At 41.9% G+C, this 18,653-nt stretch overlaps 1 protein-coding gene across 1 annotated transcript; it reads right to left on the reverse strand.

Moving 5' to 3' along the window:
* Window positions 1–1,256: 1,256 nt before the first annotated feature.
* LOC145777425 (uncharacterized) lies at window positions 1,257–6,854 on the reverse strand. Its single transcript, XM_082588794.1, has 2 exons — window positions 3,389–6,854; window positions 1,257–3,127 (listed from the first exon to the last, which is right to left on the reverse strand). The coding sequence occupies exons 1-2, from the start codon at window positions 6,852–6,854 to the stop codon at window positions 1,257–1,259; spliced, it is 5,337 nt and encodes a 1,778-aa protein (XP_082444920.1).
* Between the last annotated feature and the right edge of the window lie 11,799 nt (window positions 6,855–18,653).

Raw genomic sequence — 18,653 nt, forward strand, 5'->3', positions numbered from 1 at the left:
GGTAAAACAGGCTGTAAGGGCTTTTAGAGACTGATTGTCTAAAACGTTTTCTGCCTAGACTGGATAAAGTGCAGGCCTTACTTATTAGAAGAAATGGTGTATTGAAAACGACAATAATAAAACAAAACAAACAGTTGCTTACCGAATTCTTACATATTCCCTAGTCACTCCAAATCTCCAGTTCTCCAGATTTATAAAACAATGACCACTCCAGTCCATGCCAAAACGTAAAAAGAAAGATCAACTAGCAAAAATTGTTAATGCATGGCCGGGTCACTCAAGCATGAAAATAGAATGGAGCAGAGATACAACAATAATATTAAATGGGCGGGGAATCGTTTCTAACATACCCACCCCCAAAACCAGAGTTTAACAAATGAGGGTTTTACCACTGTAAAACGATTACAACGAAGCAAAATACAAACCAACTAATTGCCACAAGGTGGCCAAATAAACGACAATGAACATGAATTATGCAAATATCGACCAGAATCAAAAATATTCGCGGTTAGCAAGGATCACAATTGCAACACAAAGGCTGGCTTGCATTACACACAAACTTAATAGAACATGCATAACAGTAGCCTACAGAAGGACATCGAAGACACGCCCAAGAGGAGTTAAAAAACCCTTTTGACCAACATGCTTAGCGATTGCTAAAATTAAGCACAAAAACATAAGTCTACCGACAACTGGAAGTCAGCATAAACGGATACACGAAAAACAAATGATAGCATACATGGTACCAGTGGCAGAAGTGGGGATATGGCATAAACAAAAGCACACATACAACCTAATACTGCACAATGCTATGACCAGCGCAAGTGACATTAACGTCAGAGCAAAAGTAGGCTACCAGAAAAAACACGCGACTGTTAAGTCGAGTCGTGATAATTAAGCAATGAATTGACAAAACACGAAAAATAATATCGCACATAGCAAAAGCATTAGTAGTGAGACAGGTGTGTGAAATAGTCAGACCAAAAACAGAGCTAGACTGCTACAGTGTAAATAACTGCAGGATGCAAATAGAAACAACACTATTAATGGGAGTCAATAACACAGTTATGGCAGAACTGCTGGATGCAAATGCATCGACGACGCCGCGCTAGCTGCGGTAGTGAGGAGCACAAGAATAATAATAGTAAAATAAACACAAACACGCAATACAATTCAAATATGAAACCTAAGCAGCATGAGCAATGTCAGTTGTGCAATCGTGCCAACCAGCCAGCCTAGAAAACAAAATTGTCATTTTAAAAGTCCATACTGCCCTCTAGCAGGCAGATCTTTCTGATGTCGCGAACAAACTCTGTACCGTCAGCAACCTTTACTCGCACGCGTCTGACAAGTTTATTAGTGTCCGGCATAACTTCCTTTACAATAGCCTTGGGCCAGTGCCCACGTTTAGTTGCCTCGTCCGTTACCAGTACCAAATCGCCTGGTTTCAAGCTTGGAGATGTGCCAAACCACTTTTGTCGGGGCTGCAACAGAGGGAGATATTGCAACAGCCATTGTTCCCAAAACTTGTTTGTGAGGTATTGGGTCTTTCTCCAAGAGCGTCGATAACCGTCAGCCTTCATAAAAACATCTGGCGGTAGGGTGTCACAAGCTGATCCGGTGAGTATCATACTTGGAGTCAGGGCTTGCAGATCATCTGGTGACGATGGGAGCGAAGTGATGGGACGATCGTTTAAAATTCTTTCAATCTCTGCTACCAGCGTTAGAAGGTCGAACTCATCCAACGTAGCGTTTCCTACCAGCGACCGCATCAATTTTCTTAATAAACGAAAAAATATTTCGTAGAAGCCGCCTTGATGTGAAGCACGCGGAGGGTTGAAGTGCCAGTTCGTTTCATGCCGAAGTAAGGCATCGGTGACTTTCTTTTGATGGAGGTTCTTGAGTCCTTGCCGAAGTTCGCGGTCTGCAGCAACAAAGTTTCCTCCGTTGTCACTGTACAGATCAGTAGGACAAACGTTTCTACGGCTGCAGAATCTTCGGTAGGCTTGAATGAATGCACTTGCCTCCAGGGATTGCACGACCTCAAAGTGCACAGCACGGGTCGCCAAACAATTAAAAATACAAACATATCGCTTAACACTGCTGCGGCCGCTCTTTACCATCAATGGACCAAGAAGGTCAGTGCCAGCAGCTTGAAAAGGAATGGATTTGTTTACGCGTGGAGCAGGTAAGTTGCCCATCTGCTGTTTTCCGGCGGTAGCTTTCCAAAAACGACAGTTCATACAGGAATGCAAGACCCTTTTGACAGCTGATCGCCCTTTGACAATCCAATAACGGGAAGCAATGGCGGTAAGGACTTGTGAGCATCCCATGTGTCCTTCTCGTTCGTGATACCTCATGATCACTAGATCGGTGATTGGGTGCTGATATGGGAGAATGATCGGATGCCTTCTTCCGCTTGACAGAGAAGATTGTTGCAATCGCCCACCAACTCTTAACGTTTCGTTAACAACATAGGGGTTTAGGGACTGTAGCTCCTTCAAAGCCACATGCTTCTTCAACTGCAGGTCGGACACGAGTTCCACCGGGGCGTCAAATCCTGGGTGGTTATGGAGAACTGCGAACACCGTCGGGTATGCTTGATGCTGGGCGGCTGTGACAATGGCAAGTTCAGCTTCGTCCATCTCCTCGACACTGAGCGAATCTGTCTTAACAGTCAAGGAGTCATCTCGGCATTTCCTTTTCAGGTACAATTTGAAGCGAAGCAACCATGCAACCGTTCTTTGCAGATCGTGGAAATGCGAGTAGCGGGTAAACAACCGACATAGAGAGTCTGAGTCCGTAATCGTGTGTTGCTGAGCTGAGCAACGTTCAATGTTTTTAACCTCTGGATCGTCTGACGAAATTCCGCCAACAAAGTCGGGCTGGTTTGGCCAATTGCTCGTGACATCATGCAAAAACTTAGGACCATTAAACCAAAGCTTAGCGGTATTAACTTTATCAGGCCAAACTCCCCGAGACGCGAGGTCAGCGGGGTTTAAGGTAGTCGGTACATAATGCCATTGATTGACACTGGTAAGCATGTGAATAGTGCTCAGCCTATTAGCCACAAAGGTGTGGAAACGAGTCGAAGTATTATTAATGTAACGCAGCACAACAGTTGAGTCTGTCCATAAGACAACACAATTGAATTTAAAATCACACTCCGTCAGGATAAAATTGCAGACTTTGGCAGCGAGCACAGCAGCAGTGAGCTCCAGGCGAGGTACGCTAACAGGCTTTAATGGAGCCACTCGAGCCTTGCCAAATAGAAAATTACAAATTACTACAGAATCATCATAAAACACTTTAACATAAAACACGACCCCATAGCCACTGGTACTGGCATCACAAAAACCATGCAATTCAAAGCGGATAGCACATTTACCAAAAAGAGTCAGGCTTCTAGCGATGGAAACACATTCAAGCTCTGGAAGGGCCTTTAACCAAGCTTCCCAATTAATGTTTACTGGCCCAAGGCCATTAAGGGGTTCATCCCAATCAAGTTGAGCGTCACATGCCTGCTGCAGGAGTTGCCTAGCAGGTAAAATGAAGGGTTGTATTAGACCTAGTGGGTCGTATGTTTGCGAAATCATGGAGAGAACGCCTCTCCGGGTGTTAGGCTTTTGTTGGATACTCACCCTCACCTCCATGCAATCGCTCGCAGCATTCCACACAACACCAAGGGTTTTCTGCGTTGGAAGCTGGCACTGAGGCAAATCGACCTTCGACGCCAAGTCTTCCTGCAACACAGAACTCAAGACCTCTGCACTGTTAGACAGGAATTTAGTTAAATGGAAGCCGCCACTTTGTAATAGTTCACGCAGTTGTTGTATTAGTTCGATAGCCTGGTCCGGCGATTCACATGAATGACAAATATCGTCAACATAAACATTTTTTAAAACTGAGTTAACAGTGTTTTGATCGGCACCTGTTTCATTGTCTTTGGCAGTCATCCGAAGCGCGAAGGCAGCACAGCATGGCGACGACTTTGCTCCAAACACATGTGTTTGCATGCGGTAGTCGATAGGTTCCCGCTTGAGATCGTCGTCCGGATACCATAAGAATCGAAAGGCATCCCTGTCCCCTTCGTCTACGCGTACTTGGGAAAACATGGCCTTAATATCGCCCACAACAGCGATCGGATGTTGCCTGAAGCGAAACAATGTTCCTACAAGGTTATTGGTGAGATCTGGGCCATGAAGCAGCTTGTCATTTAATGACACGCCTTTAAACTTCGCGCTGCAGTCGAAAACGACTCTAAACTTGGCCGCATTGGTCGTGCAGTGATGGGGCACATAGCACGTCTTCCCTGGTGTGTCTACCACACCAGTTTCAAGTGGCACAGCATAGCCACATTTAACATATTCCTGCATTTTATCACGATACTTATTGAATAACACCGGGTCAGTAATAAATCGGCGCTTCATTCCCTCTAGGCGCTTGAGTGCCATAGAGCGATTATTGCACAAGTCCGGGTCTTCATCCTTCCACAACAGCCCTACAGAATAGTGTCCATCCACCTTCTTCACCGTGTCCTGCATGATCTGCAGCGCACGTTTATCCTCAATTGAAGGACAGGGGGCCTGTGGCTCATCGATGTCATTAAAATCCTGCAACAATACATTTAACATTCTATCGCAAGACTCCTTTACGCTAAGAAAGTTTACCATTACTGGTGAGTTGAGTTGCCTATCGCCACCATCTTTCCCATAAATGGTCCAACCCAGAAGAGTGTGCAGTCCACATGGTTCTCCTGGTGCGCCAGTACGAACTTCCTGCAAAAGATAAGCCTGGTGAAGATCGCTGCCCAATAACAACTCAACCTTCCTATCTTTTAGTTCAGGGAACTTTAAGTCCTCCAAATGACTATATGCACTACTAAGTGCTTCGGTGGGAATACTGTGGCTGACATCCACAATCTGGTCCATCACCAGAGCATCTGCAACGGAAAACACAGCCTGCTCTTCCATTCCCTGCACAGCCAAAAAATCAATTTTCTTGTCATGAAAGGAGACAGCATTGGTGGTCAGCAACTCCACATTGCTTTTTGTCGCAGCAACCCCTAAGCGAGATACGAGGCTTGAGGAGCATAGACTGACGCTAGAACCTTCATCGATAAAAGCATAAGTATAGGTATAGTTGGAGGGGTCCCCAGCCCATACCTTAACTGGCAAAACCTTAAAAATTGTTGTCCCAGATGTTGCTGGCACAGTTGCGGACGTTGTTGCTGAGATGCCCTTCTTCAGAGCAGAGGGGCTTTCCTCTTCCACACGGTTTACATGCAGAAGTGAATTATGCCTCGATCCACACGTTGCACAAGATTTCTTAAATCTGCAATCAACCACTCTGTGGCCTGCTCTCAAGCAACAAAAACACAGTCTATGCTTTTGCACCAGGGTTCTTCTTTCTGCAACAGGCTTTTGTTTAAACATCTCACACTTCCATAGGGCATGCGACTCTGCACACAAACAACAGGACTCTTGCTTATGGTTAGCAGATTGGGAAATCTGCTCTTGGGTTGTGCAAACCGAAGCACGCTTGTAGCCACCTTGCGGATTAGATCGAGCCAGCGATGGTTGTGGAGCTCTCTTAACATCTTTGCCTGGTTGCATAAGATGGCCATATTGGCTGTCGGCTCGAGAGGCTGCATCCTCGACCAAGACTCTTAAATCACCAAACGTGGCACAGTCCGATCCTAAGTGATTAACATGAACAAACTGCTCCTTTAACTTATAAGGAAGTCGCAGGAACAGCCGTTGAAGCACCTCGTCACTGTTTAAAAGGTGAGACTTACCCCAGCCATCGAAACTGACTTCACACTTATACATCTTGTCGCAGAGCTTTGTGAGGCCTGGCGCATCCCACTCTGAAATAGGGGGTCCTTGCAGCAAATCTTCCTTCACTTTGGCCATGAGTTTTCCAGGGTTGCCAAACCTTTTTCTCAATCTATCCCATGCCATTCCATATGCTCTTTCACTATTTTGCAAGCAACTCAGGCCAGATATTACTTCCAAGGCCTGGCCTACACAATTGTCCTCCAAAAAGGCGATGCGATCTTCAAAACTTAGATAATTTGACTCAATGTATCGCTCAAAACGCCTTTTAAAGTTAAAGAACTTTAACACATTGCCGTCAAACTTCTCAAGCGATAACCGAGGACCATGAACATTTTGAAACCCTGCACTGAGCTGGGGTTGAGGCACGACGATGGGAAATTCACTACTATTATTAGCTTCAGTGCGAAAGGGAGATGTGTAAGGATTAAGAATATTACTAGCACTACTGCTGCCCTGAAGGATACCCTGTTCTGCTTTTACAGGTGGTATCTTTACACCACTCTCACGGGGTGTCACGTGACTGCTAGACTCAGCAGCTTTGCCTGTGTCACTGCCTGCATCCATAACTACCGATGATGTTTGATGTGACACTTGCTTGGATTGCTCTCGACAGCTTCGAATGAGGGTAGAGCATGCTTCAAGCAAACCATAAATGCTTTCCCCCATACGGTTCATCCTAGATTCTATTGAGCCTGATTGCTGTGGTTTGCATTTGAGTAAATCTAAACGTTTAAGGGAGAGCTTCCTTTGAAGTTCAAGGCATCTTTTCTTTACCTCCAAAACTTCAGAAGAACTCAGGAAATCATCACTTGAGCATAGCTCCATGTCGATGGAAGTTATGCCAAGCTCGATTTCAACCAGCTCTTGTTCTAACACAACGAGACCTGGCAGCTCTTCGCTACTGTCATGTTGACCACTAATATTAGAGGCGGCCTCATGCTGCTCTGTTGAGCCACTAGCATAACCATTTGGCTTACCCCGTCTTGGGGTTTGCTTGGGCCTTTTACGAGCCATAATTAACACACAGCAATATACCAGCTACAAAAAACAAAATCTGTATGGTACTTACCTTAGGTGAGGTGACAATTGACCTTCACGATATTACGGAGAATGTCAGTAAGCAACCTACTAAAATTACAGGGTTTAACGGTAACCAGTTCTACCTGACTAGAACAATGGCCTGACAGAGTACAGGCTTAGAAGCTTCAATCTTTGGCAGACCTGACAAGACTGCCCAAAGTGAAGATCTATTTACAAAATTTAAACAAAGTTTACAACGTGGCGGGCTCAAAGGCACAAACCAAAAAATGAATCCTTGGCAGACCTGAAAAGACTACCCTAGGATAACAAACAACTAGTTACAAAGTTCAAAGAAACTTTACAGCATGGCAGGCTCAAAGGCACACACCAACAAAATGAATCCTAGGCAGACCTGAAAAGACTACCCTAGGATAACAAACAAATTACAAAATTCAAACAAACTTTACAGCATGGCAGGCTCAAAGGCACAAACCAATAGTGAATCCTTGGCAGACCTGACAAGACTACCCTAGGATAACAAAACAAATTACACAACTAGCTAAAGTGAGCTAGACAAAGGCACATACCATAAATGAATCCTTGGCAGACCTGAAAAGACTACCCTAGGATAACAAACAAATTACACAACTAGCTAGAGTTAACTAGACAGGCATAACCTTGCACCAAGCAAAGGTATGTTTTATAAATGATGTCTAAAACGTTTTCTGCCTAGACTGGATAAAGTGCAGGCCTTACTTATTAGAAGAAATGGTGTATTGAAAACGACAATAATAAAACAAAACAAACAGTTGCTTACCGAATTCTTACATATTCCCTAGTCACTCCAAATCTCCAGTTCTCCAGATTTATAAAACAATGACCACTCCAGTCCATGCCAAAACGTAAAAAGAAAGATCAACTAGCAAAAATTGTTAATGCATGGCCGGGTCACTCAAGCATGAAAATAGAATGGAGCAGAGATACAACAATAATATTAAATGGGCGGGGAATCGTTTCTAACACTGATAACTAGCCTATATTTGATGTAATTCACTCTGCTTGGCTTTTTGCTTGGCATTTAAGCACTTTTGTAGTAGGCTATTAATAGTATTTTTTTTTTTCGTTTTTTGTATTTAGGCCTAATCGTTTTTGTTGGGGGGCGGTAAAATTTTGCTAGTTAATGAAGGGGGCGTTGGGCCAAAAAAGGTTGAGAAACACTGGTTTACACTCTGAATCGTCATTAACGTAACACGTAATGTATGTCACAATCAATGTGCAAGGCCTCGCGTCGGGCTGCTTGCGTCTTGACACAATGTGCTGTTTTCATTATGGAATTTTGAGCGATGTGTTATTATCGGGTATTAACCTAAAGTAACCTCTGATGACGAAATCTGTATTATGTAACGTGTTTTCTACAACCTTCGGCCCTACGTGACATTCTTTAGATTTCTTTAAACTTGCTTGTTTATGCCGCTCAATGCTACGTGACCGACGATGAGTTCGTGTGATGCAATACTACGTAACCTTTTCGAAGTTACTGGACTGAACAACCAACTATAAATAGTGGTGTAGTTTGTATTATTATTATTATTATGAGTTGATTATGAGAGTTGTGCTATGAGTTGTGGATTGGTAGTTGATGCAGAAATTATTGATGATTGAGACTTGAAGTAATTGAATACAAGTAGATGAGAATTGATGCTGATATAATTTCTGATCAAAATTAGAGTTATTTGAGAAGCCGTTCGTTAAAGTCCTTCAAGAAGTTAGATTATCATTCCACTAGTAGAATTATTCGACATTTAATTGACTGCTTTTCGGTTTAACCCATTAAACTACGTCATTGAACCTTTCCAAGTCTTTTTCCTGGTAAGAGATAGAAAGAAATCGTGACAATGTAGTTTTCCAATTGTCTCCTATCTGCAGAGTTGCCATCGATATGGACCCCAAAATAAGGACAACCGAAAAATTAAATTTTTATACGGAACGAGAATGAAATAAACGTTTTTGAACAAATCTTTGTGTTTATACGAGCCATTACCCATTACGTATCACATTCCATACTTTTTGCCAGAAACAATCTTTTCCAGCAACTTCAATTTGTTTGTAGAAAATACTTCATGCTTGGATTTGACTGTCATTTCATTATGTCTGTTTCTTTTCTTGGTCCACTGAGCCGAAACAATAGAGAACACTCATCCACAAACGCATTAGCCTACTGACTAAAAGGAAGATGATGCTAACCAACTTGTAGAGGAACGAAAAAGAGTCGTCTCCAGTAAAGATCTTCATCCACTTGTGCTAAGGTTCATCATTGCGAAACACATCATCTGGAAATCTTCTTGAGTAGATTATTAACAGCCGAGACCTCATCGAACAACTTGTTACGATATCGCTTTCCAAATCAAACGTCACATAAAACCGTTAAGTCTACTTAACCTGGCGTCTTACGTCATGGAATATTGGATATTGCTAAAAAATGAGCAGAAATTTCATCATTCTTTTCAAACACCTGTGAACTATTGCATCTTGAATGATAAGGTATTGCACCATTTCTTTTTAACACCTGTGGAATTGCTTAACAATGCATATGGACCTATACGTCATAGAGGCGGGTTACGTGAATTTGAAATATCGCAATCAATTCTCTCATTTTGTGTACTGTCGCTGTGAAAGTTGGTCAGATATTAAACAGTTTTGCTTTGGGTAATAACTAGACAAAATTTCCGTTATTTATCTGGAAATCTGTTTGTGGTGACAATTTTTTGTTGGTGCGTAGGCTACCTGGTGCTCTCTCTTTTTAACAGCCCGTGTTGCTGTGTTTTCTTGAAATACCATTTGTGAAAATTTTTTTAGAAGAGTGTTTTTTTTCGGTCATCGCGTACAGAGTACAGACTAGTCCCCAATGCAGACAAAGGATTTGGGAATTTTATCCTAGAACTTTCCCACGAGGATATGGTTTACCACTATGATCACAACTCATTCTTTATTCCATTGGCTGATCAATTTTCTTCTCAAACCACTTGACTTCTTCGTACTCAAATGCTCGATCTCTTAGCAAGGTCCAGTTTATGTGTGTTGGACGCTTTTCAAATCGATACCATCAGTGGCGTAGCTGGAAAAAATTTTTGGGGGAGCCAAATATTTGATGAATTGAAGAGAACGACAAAGTGTTTGATTTAAGACATCGCCACCTGATGTTCAGTGGCGTATCTTGGTGGGTTAAGCAAGAGAAGCAATAAAACTGGTGGGGGTTAGAGCGTGCCGAAGGCACGCGTATTTTAGGAGGGTCCAGGGGCATATACTCCCCCGGAAATTTTTTTGCAAAATTACACTCAAATAATGGATTATAGCGCTTTCTGGAAATACTTTCAGGGTAATATTTGTATGAAATTTATTAGCAGATAAACAGCTATTTACTTATTAAAGGTAGCTCGTACACACGAACGGGCAAAAACTGCGGCCAAAATTGGAGAACACAAAAAACTCAGCTACACAAAAACCCAACAGAGTTAGCGATTCTGAAATTGCTTCTACAGATTAGTTAAAAGAAGCGTAAATTGCGTAAACTTTGCGCGATTTACGATTTGCAAAATTTATTGGTGTCTTTCTGTGAGTCTAAACCAAGTCCTGGGGGGTGTTAATAGACCTTTTGCATAACAAACCAACAGAGCGTGACGTTGGAGTCGTGAACGACTAGCCGCTGTTCACAATGCTGTGCGATAGGGTTAGTGGCGTAGTTTGCAGGCGAATAAATTGTTTAACGTTTGCTTGAGCTGTTGTTTTATGGTCTTTACAGGCGTGTATCAGTGTTTCAGTATAATTTGCCAGAAAATAAAACTCTTTTAAGTTGTAAACTTAGGCTACAGAAGTGTAAACCTTCGACCAGTTCTTTGCTGTATTGGAAATGGAAGCGATCTTGCCAGGCAAAGATAGGAAGAATTTCTTGTATTATACAGCTTCAAAAGCTAAGCATGCAAATCAAAATATTGATGCAGAACTTAATGACGAGGCTACTTTCGAAATACCTCAAAATGCTGCAGGAGCACTGCATCTACATAGATTAGCGGTGGAAGATTGAATTTTTGCTGGTGTTGAAGCTTCGTCTGGGTTTGTTTTATACAGACTTAAAGCACAAGGTTTGGTATTAGTTCTGCATTCGTACTGTAATGTACTGTACACCGTATTTTTCATTCATGAATGCACCTCATGTATTTAAGGTTGATTAGTTTGAACATATTCCCTCATCGTGACGTTATCATAGCAGCCATGAAGCCAGACTTCAAAAAGGACTACCCAAGCACCATGATCATCATCGACTGCACTGAAGTAGGCCTACGTCTCGAAACACTGTCCTCACTTCACCGTCAGTCGCAAACGTACTCGAACTATAAAAGTACAAACACTGCAAAGGCATTAGTCATTAGTGGGAGTTGATCCAAATGGGGGTAATATGTTTGTATTTCAGTTGTACACTGGTAATGTGAGTGACAAAGAAATATATCAGAGGAGCGGATTTTTTCACCTTTTGAAGCAGAAAATAGCTGCTAATGAACTGCACTTCATGATGCTGTTACGGCCGATAAAGGGTTTCTTATAGAAAAAGACTTAGCCTACATGGTATTGGTCTACATTTGAATATCTCACCGTTCCTAGGTAGAAGGCCTCAAATGAGTGAGGACAAAGTGTTGAATAAACGAAGTATTGCACGCCATCGCATTCATGTAGAGAGGACCATAAAAAAATTCGTCAATTTCACATCTTCGACAGGAAAATACCAGTGACCATGCTTGGTATCATCAATAAAATGTGGTTGGTTCGTTGCATATTATGTTATGCAGAATGAAAATAGAATGTTGCAAGACAAGGTGCCACTATCGTGGTCCATAATTCCCGGTCAAAATGCACACGCTTCACAATGGCGTCCTAAAATTGCCTTTCCTAGTCTGTTAGCCAACACTATGATTAAAACGAACAAGAATTGAAGTGTGCCGATAATCTAAAACAATTCATAAACACAAAAAATTTACTTTCACCTGCCACCGACCTCACGCTTGCTTGCAATAACAAGAAACGCCTTCATAAACCGTAGTAAACCAGCGATTCTCAACTCTCAGACTCCGCGTAACTCAAACGTCACGCTCTGGTGATTTTGAATGTGCAAAAGGTCTATAGCCAGATGTCTTGGAAAACGATACAAATTTTTACAAATTATATTATATTTTCAACAAAGGGTTCAACTTCGAAATCCAAACTTTGAAAATTTGGGGGGGGGGAGGGCATGGCCCCTTCCCCCCCCTCTTGCCTATGCCTATGGATACCATTATCATTAACAACTCTTACAGACTTTCTCTTTTATTTTTAATGAAAAAGCTTTTTCCAAATAACATTTGGTCACAGCGGTAAACCATAATCTCTTCGTGGGAAAATTGTAACATAAGACTCTCGGATCCGTTCGTCTGTATGTAATGACCGAAGAAACACTCTTTTGAAACCGTCTATTCAAAATTGTATTTCTGTAAAATTAGCCACCTGGTTGTCGAAATTGGGATGCAACACCGTACACCACTAAAACTTGTCACTACAACAAACTACTTAGATAAAAGACGGAAATTTTATCCAGCTGGCAAGCACTAAGCAAACAGTTAAATATGCCTCCAACTTTCAAGCAACCATTTTACGAATGACTAGAATAATTTGCAATATCTCAAACTCTTGTAAACAGTAACTGTGACGCAATAATGAAAGACATTGTCACGCAATTCAAACAGGTGTTCAAAGGTGGTGATGCAATGTTTCATTAGGTCTTACGAACGATGGTGCAATATTTGGACATTTTCTAGCAATTTTCATGACGTAAGATGCCAGCTAGGTTAAGTAGACCATAACGGTTTTTATATGACGTTTGATTTGGTGAAAACCGTCCGTAACAACACTTCCCCACATTCCCTGAACTTTGCCCAACCCAGCCTTGCCCTTCTTGTCACATCTGCTTCGCATCTACCACTTCCATTTATCTGATCACTCTAGTAACAGAAGTTGGTCTCTGTTTTAATTCCATAACAAAAACTTTCTTTGCAATCCCCAACTGAATGTTTTCTTTTATCACATTTCCTACAAATAAAACAATTTGCCAGTCTTGCTGTTGCTCTCCTCGTAAGTTATTGACCCATCTTGTATGTTTACTTACACCACTTATGTAGGCTAAGTTACTTACACAACATAAGTGGTGTAAGTAAACACCAATATACCACAATACTTACAATAACACCATACACCTAACAATAACACCACATATACAACAACACCACAATACTTACACCACACCACATAAGTAGCCTACTTAGGCCTACTCACTTACATTCAGGGCTTTGGAGCAGGCGTAAATATTAAGTTATTCCAGCTCCTGCTCCGGAGCTCTCTTTTATCATAAATTAGCTCCTGGTTCCGAGCTTATTGATTCCACTGCTCCGGCTCCAGCTCCAGGCTACGAAAAGTGCTTTCATTAAAATAATGACGACATATTAGTTTAATTTCTAAAGCTTAAAATTGCCTGCAGTCAACTACTGTAGGCCTACCGTATTGTTAAAAAATAACATAACTTTATGAAATTTAAGGTAGCCTACTTTCTTCAAAATGTCATGCGCAACTGCGTTTCAAAACATATTCGTTAATTCGACGTCTAATTACGCAAATAATTTCTTAATTTTGTGAAGGTTTAGGCCTACTGTTAAATTATGTGAATTCAGCCTATAATTAATAACAAGGAAGCTGGCCGCCAGTTACGAGTCCCCTAGATGGAACCCTTGTAGGCTACGACATGACCCCTGCCCTACATATCTGAGAGTGACCTTGGATCGGCAACTCACGTATAAAAAACACTGTGACTCAATGCGTGCCAAAGCATCAGCTAGAAACAACCTTCTCAGATGTCTAGTTGGGTCGACTTGGGGATCCAAAACTCCAGCACTGCGCACTAGTGCCCTAGCGCTTGTGTACAGTGCTGCCGAATATTCTTCTCCAGTCTGGTGCCGCAGCACACACGCGGAAAAAGTAGATATCGCCCTTAACGACACCATGCGCATTATCACTGGATGCCTGCGTCCAACTCCCACAGACTTACTACCAGTGCTTTCAGGCATCGCCCCACCAAAACTATGCAGAGAGAATTCTACCGTACGGCTCGCAAGACCATCTCCATCAATGATCACCATCTCCTCCACAATGTAGTCCTTGACGCACAACAGCTCACACGTCAACGCCTGCTTTCCAGGCACCCTTTTTTTCGACACGTTGTGGCGCTTCATGAAGGTCACTTTGATCTGATGAAGTCATGGAGAGACCGCTGGGAAACCATATCACGGCCCAACCAGTTCCAAGTCACACCAGACACTACGGTACCACCTGGCTCAGACCTACCAAGAAAAGAATGGGTGATTCTGAATCGCATCCGTACTGGTGTTGGTCGCTTCAAGCACAATATGTTTACCTGGGGATTGTGTGACTCACCAGCCTGTGTTTGTGGTGACTGTCAAACAGCACAGCACAATCACTGTCCAGTGTTTCGACCTGCAGAACATGTGGATCTCATAGACTCTGATATGAAGACATTACTCTGGTTACAACAATTAGGAGATGTTGTCTGAACTGCTGCCTCATAAGCAAGAAGAAGAAGCCAATAGTAGTGGCATCTTCGGCTCCAGCTCCGTTGAAAATGCACGGCTCCGGGGCTCCGGCTCCTTGCTCCGGCTTCAAAGCCCTGCTTACACTACATATCGATATATTCAAAAAAAGATAAAGTTTTGTAATGGATAAAAATAAGACAAAACAAGGACTCAAATCAAAAACAAGAATATTTCTTAGAAATAAGGACAACAATTTTTTTAAGACATTGCCCTTCAAAGTAGCCTAAGGACAAATCTGAGAAATAAGGAAAGTATGGCAACCCTCCTATGTGTTATATACGTAGGCCTACTGCTGAATTGGACTTCATTGGATTTCCACTGTTGCTTCCATTGGACTCTTAGGTCTAGGTTACAAGGTCATTTATCAAATTTAGTGCGCAGATATGTTTCAATCTTAAGTAGAGCTTATGTAGCAGGCAGTTTAGTCGACTCACCGAAGCCAGCAGAGCTTGAAGTGATAATAACCCGTAAAACCAATAGGGTGCAACCTAGTTCGTACCTTGAACCATTCGTACAGTCAGTTCGTACCCTGAAAAGATCGAGAGAAAAAATTAAAAAAAGCCGAAGTCGCTGACCGCAGTTTAATAGCACAAAGCCGAAGTCGCTGATCGGAGTTTCCCCAAACAATTTGAAACAAACTCGAGGGTTAGCGGAAACTGTGGTTAGCGGAAATTGCAAAACTGCGGGAAAGTGTTTGTGGAAACTGCGATCAGCGAGGGTTAGGGTTAGAGCATAGATTACTCTATGATTAGAGTTAGGGTAAGCGGAAACTGCGGAAAAATGTTTGCGGAAACTGCAATCAGCGAGGGTTAGGGTTAGAGCATAGATTACTCTATGGTTAGAGTTAGGGTAAGCGGAAACTGCGGTTAGCGGAAACTGCGGAAAAATGTTTGCGGAAACTGCGATCAGCGAGGGTTAGAGCAAAGATTACTCTATGGTTAGGGTAAAAGCGGAAACTGCGGAAAAATGTTTGTGGAAACTGCGATCAGCGAGGGTTAGGGTTAGAGCATAGATTACTCTATGGTTAGAAATTAGAATTAGGGTAAGGGGTAACGGAAACTGCGGGAAAAATTTTGTGGAAACTGCGATCAGCGAGGGTTAGGGTTAGAGCATAGATTACTCTATGGTTAGGGTTAGCGGAAACTGCGGAAAAATGTTTGCGGAAACTGCGATCAGCGGACTTCGGTTTTGAGCTATTTTTTCTCTCGATCTTTTCAGGGGGAAAATTTTAAAGCGATTGCAAAAACTGCGATCAGCGACTTCGGCTTTTTTTGTTTTTTTCTCCATCTTTTCAAGGTACGAACTGACGGTACGAACTGTTCATGGTACGAACTAGGTTGCATCCAAACCAATAATCCGAATCAATATGCAGTCATGACAGCCGACCATGACACTCATGCAGCAAATAATTCAACCAGTACATCTTATTCAAATAGAATACAAAATTTACAATTAGCAAATGGTGAAGAAATATTTAGGCAGTGGCTATTTGACCGGCGCCGGTCTTTGAATCTAAAACACTATTTAACCGGTTATGACGTCGATTTTTTCTTAGAAGAGAGGAATTCTGGGTGGGCAAGAGTTTTCAAACAGATTTCATTGAATGTTTATGTTTGCAAATTTGCAATGGTTCAGTCTTCAAAATGAGCATATTTTTACTTCGGCAATAATGTTGCCGAGGCCAAACGGCAAAATTTGAAATTGCTTCGGCAATTACTGTGTATATTTATTAGGAAAAGATTGTATTAAAACATGTAAAACGAGAAGCGAAAAATATACTAGAGTAGTCTATTACGAACGCATTGTTTGATTTGTTGTGATGTAATAATACCAAAAGTAGCGATAAAGCAACGCGATATGCACCCTGTTATGGTGATTCACGTTAAAAAACTCACCGGGAGGGGAAAGTAAGTTAATTTTGTGTTGATTCAACGTTCGAGTCAGCACAAATCGATTTAATTTTTCCGGCGGGTTATATTGCGTAACAACAATGCCCAATAAGAAATTTACGTTTGTTTTACATTAATTCGACATCTAGCGATGTTGAATTATCATAAAATAACGTGAATTACTCAACCAGGTACAGGTAACATATTAATAGCTCCCTGCGAGAAGATCGCCTTGATTTACGTAAGCTTATAAGCCAACATAATTTCGGCACAATTGGGACACTGCGAGCAACACAAAGTCTGTTTGATGAACTAGTCAGAATCGGTATCATCAGATGCTGTATCAGCTGGACGAGATAATGGAAAGCGAGGCGCAACAAGGAGTAGATGCTTACAATAATTTGACGTCTACTGGAGTTAAATCAATGCAAATAGCAGGCCTTGAAACAACTTTTTTTTCCGGCGGCCAAACGTGTCCGACTGAAGCAAGCTGTTCGGCGGCCAATCACAAGCACATGGCGGCCATCGGAACTTCGACACGCATCAACATTTTACTTCGGCAGAAGCGAAAAATATACTAGAGTAGTCTATCACGACCGCACTGTTTGATTTGTTGTGATATAGAGCTGGGCGATATTTCGATACGATACGATATTTTTTCGGCAGTGATATTTATTCACAAAGCTCCGATTTTATCGTTTATAAATGTACTGAAATTATAGCAACATTTTCGCATGCGCAGTGACACAGACATCGCATGCGCAGACAACCCAGTGTGTGTGCATTTACGGTAATTATTTACGCATTGCGAGCAGTCTTTGTGATTACGCAATCCTGCTTATTGATTCCCACGTGTTGCGTTGTTGCGAAGGATGAAGTCCGGTAAATACGATAGGAAACTTGCAAGCTGACTGAATTTACGTAGCATAGCGGCCGTAGCCTATGGTAGCTACAGCTAGGTAGATACTTTATTTTGTTTTGCTACTCACAGCTGCATCTCTATTTTGCATTAAAAACTATCAACAAGGATAGCTGCATCTGTACATGGTGGCGAGCTAATGCACTGACTTTTCCTACACTTGCAGAAGTTGCAAGAAAACGTTTGTGCATTCAAGCCACCAGTGTTAGTAGGAAAAGGGTGTTTTCACTTAGTGGCTCAATTGTTTCCAAGAAGTGATCGTGCCTAAAACCTTGCAATGTCAACATGCTGACATTTTTGTCCAAAAATCTTTAGTTCGCCACAGTTAAATCGCAGCATTGTTTGCAATAAATGTTGTTCATTTCAGTACCAGTGCTCAATATGTTTTTCATGCAGTTATAGAAAGCCGTGCTTTGCGATTCGCCGTAAAATATCGAAACTTAGATAATATCGTTTTATTTTTGGTAATATCGTATCGAAATTATTTTACCAATATCGCCCAGCTCTAGTGATGTAATAATGCCAAAAGTAGCGATAAAGCGAGCTACAAGATACGCACGTGGCACGTTGTTGCAGGAATTCACGTTAAATAACTCACGGGGAAAAGTAAGTTAATTTTGGGTTGATTCAACGTTCGAGTCAGCACAAATCCATTTAATTTTTACGCTCGGTTATATTGCGTAACAACAATGCCCAATAAGAAAGTTACATTTGTTTTACATTAATTCAACATCTAGCATCTAGCAACGTTGAATTATCATAAAATAATATCAATTGCTCAACCAGATACAGGTAACAAATTAATAGCTCCCTGCGAGAAGATTACCTCGATTTACGTATACACTAACATAATTTCGTCACAATTGGGATACTGCGAACAACACAAAGTCTGTTTGATAAAGAACTAGCAGTCAGAATCGGAGTCATCAAATGCTGTATCGGAGCACGAGGTTGTCGCGTCATCACTGGAATCAGACACATCAAGAGGCTCATAGCTTGGCTGTAAATCTACACCGTCTTCGCCGTTCGCAATAAAGCGTCCACGTTTTGCGGCTTTCGGGCTTTGATACCACTTCACAGGCCTCTTTCTTTTTCATAAAGATCCATCAGGGTGTTGACTAGGGAATAAATCTATGCTGTGCCATAACGACTGGGAGGAATGTTTAACCCTAACGTTACAAGCGCTCGTGTGGCCTCGGCATTTTCATTGCCGACGCTAATGCGCCATTTGCCGATGCCCAATTTCGAAAACTGAATATATCGCATCAATAAAGTGTATTGTGATGTCACTTGCATCCTG

The sequence above is a fragment of the Aplidium turbinatum genome, chromosome 9, assembly GCF_918807975.1.
Source record: "Aplidium turbinatum chromosome 9, kaAplTurb1.1, whole genome shotgun sequence".
Classification (NCBI taxonomy): Eukaryota; Metazoa; Chordata; class Ascidiacea; order Aplousobranchia; family Polyclinidae; genus Aplidium; species Aplidium turbinatum.

Coding starts and splice junctions, on each gene's coding strand:
- LOC145777425 (XM_082588794.1), bottom strand. CDS start 6,854: ATGGCTCGTAAAAGGCCCAAGCAAACCCCAAGACGGGGTAAGCCAAAT. Junction 3,128..3,388: donor TAGAAGCCTGACTCTTTTTG/GTAAATGTGCTA, acceptor TCTTATGGACAG/ACTCAACTGTTGTGCTGCGT.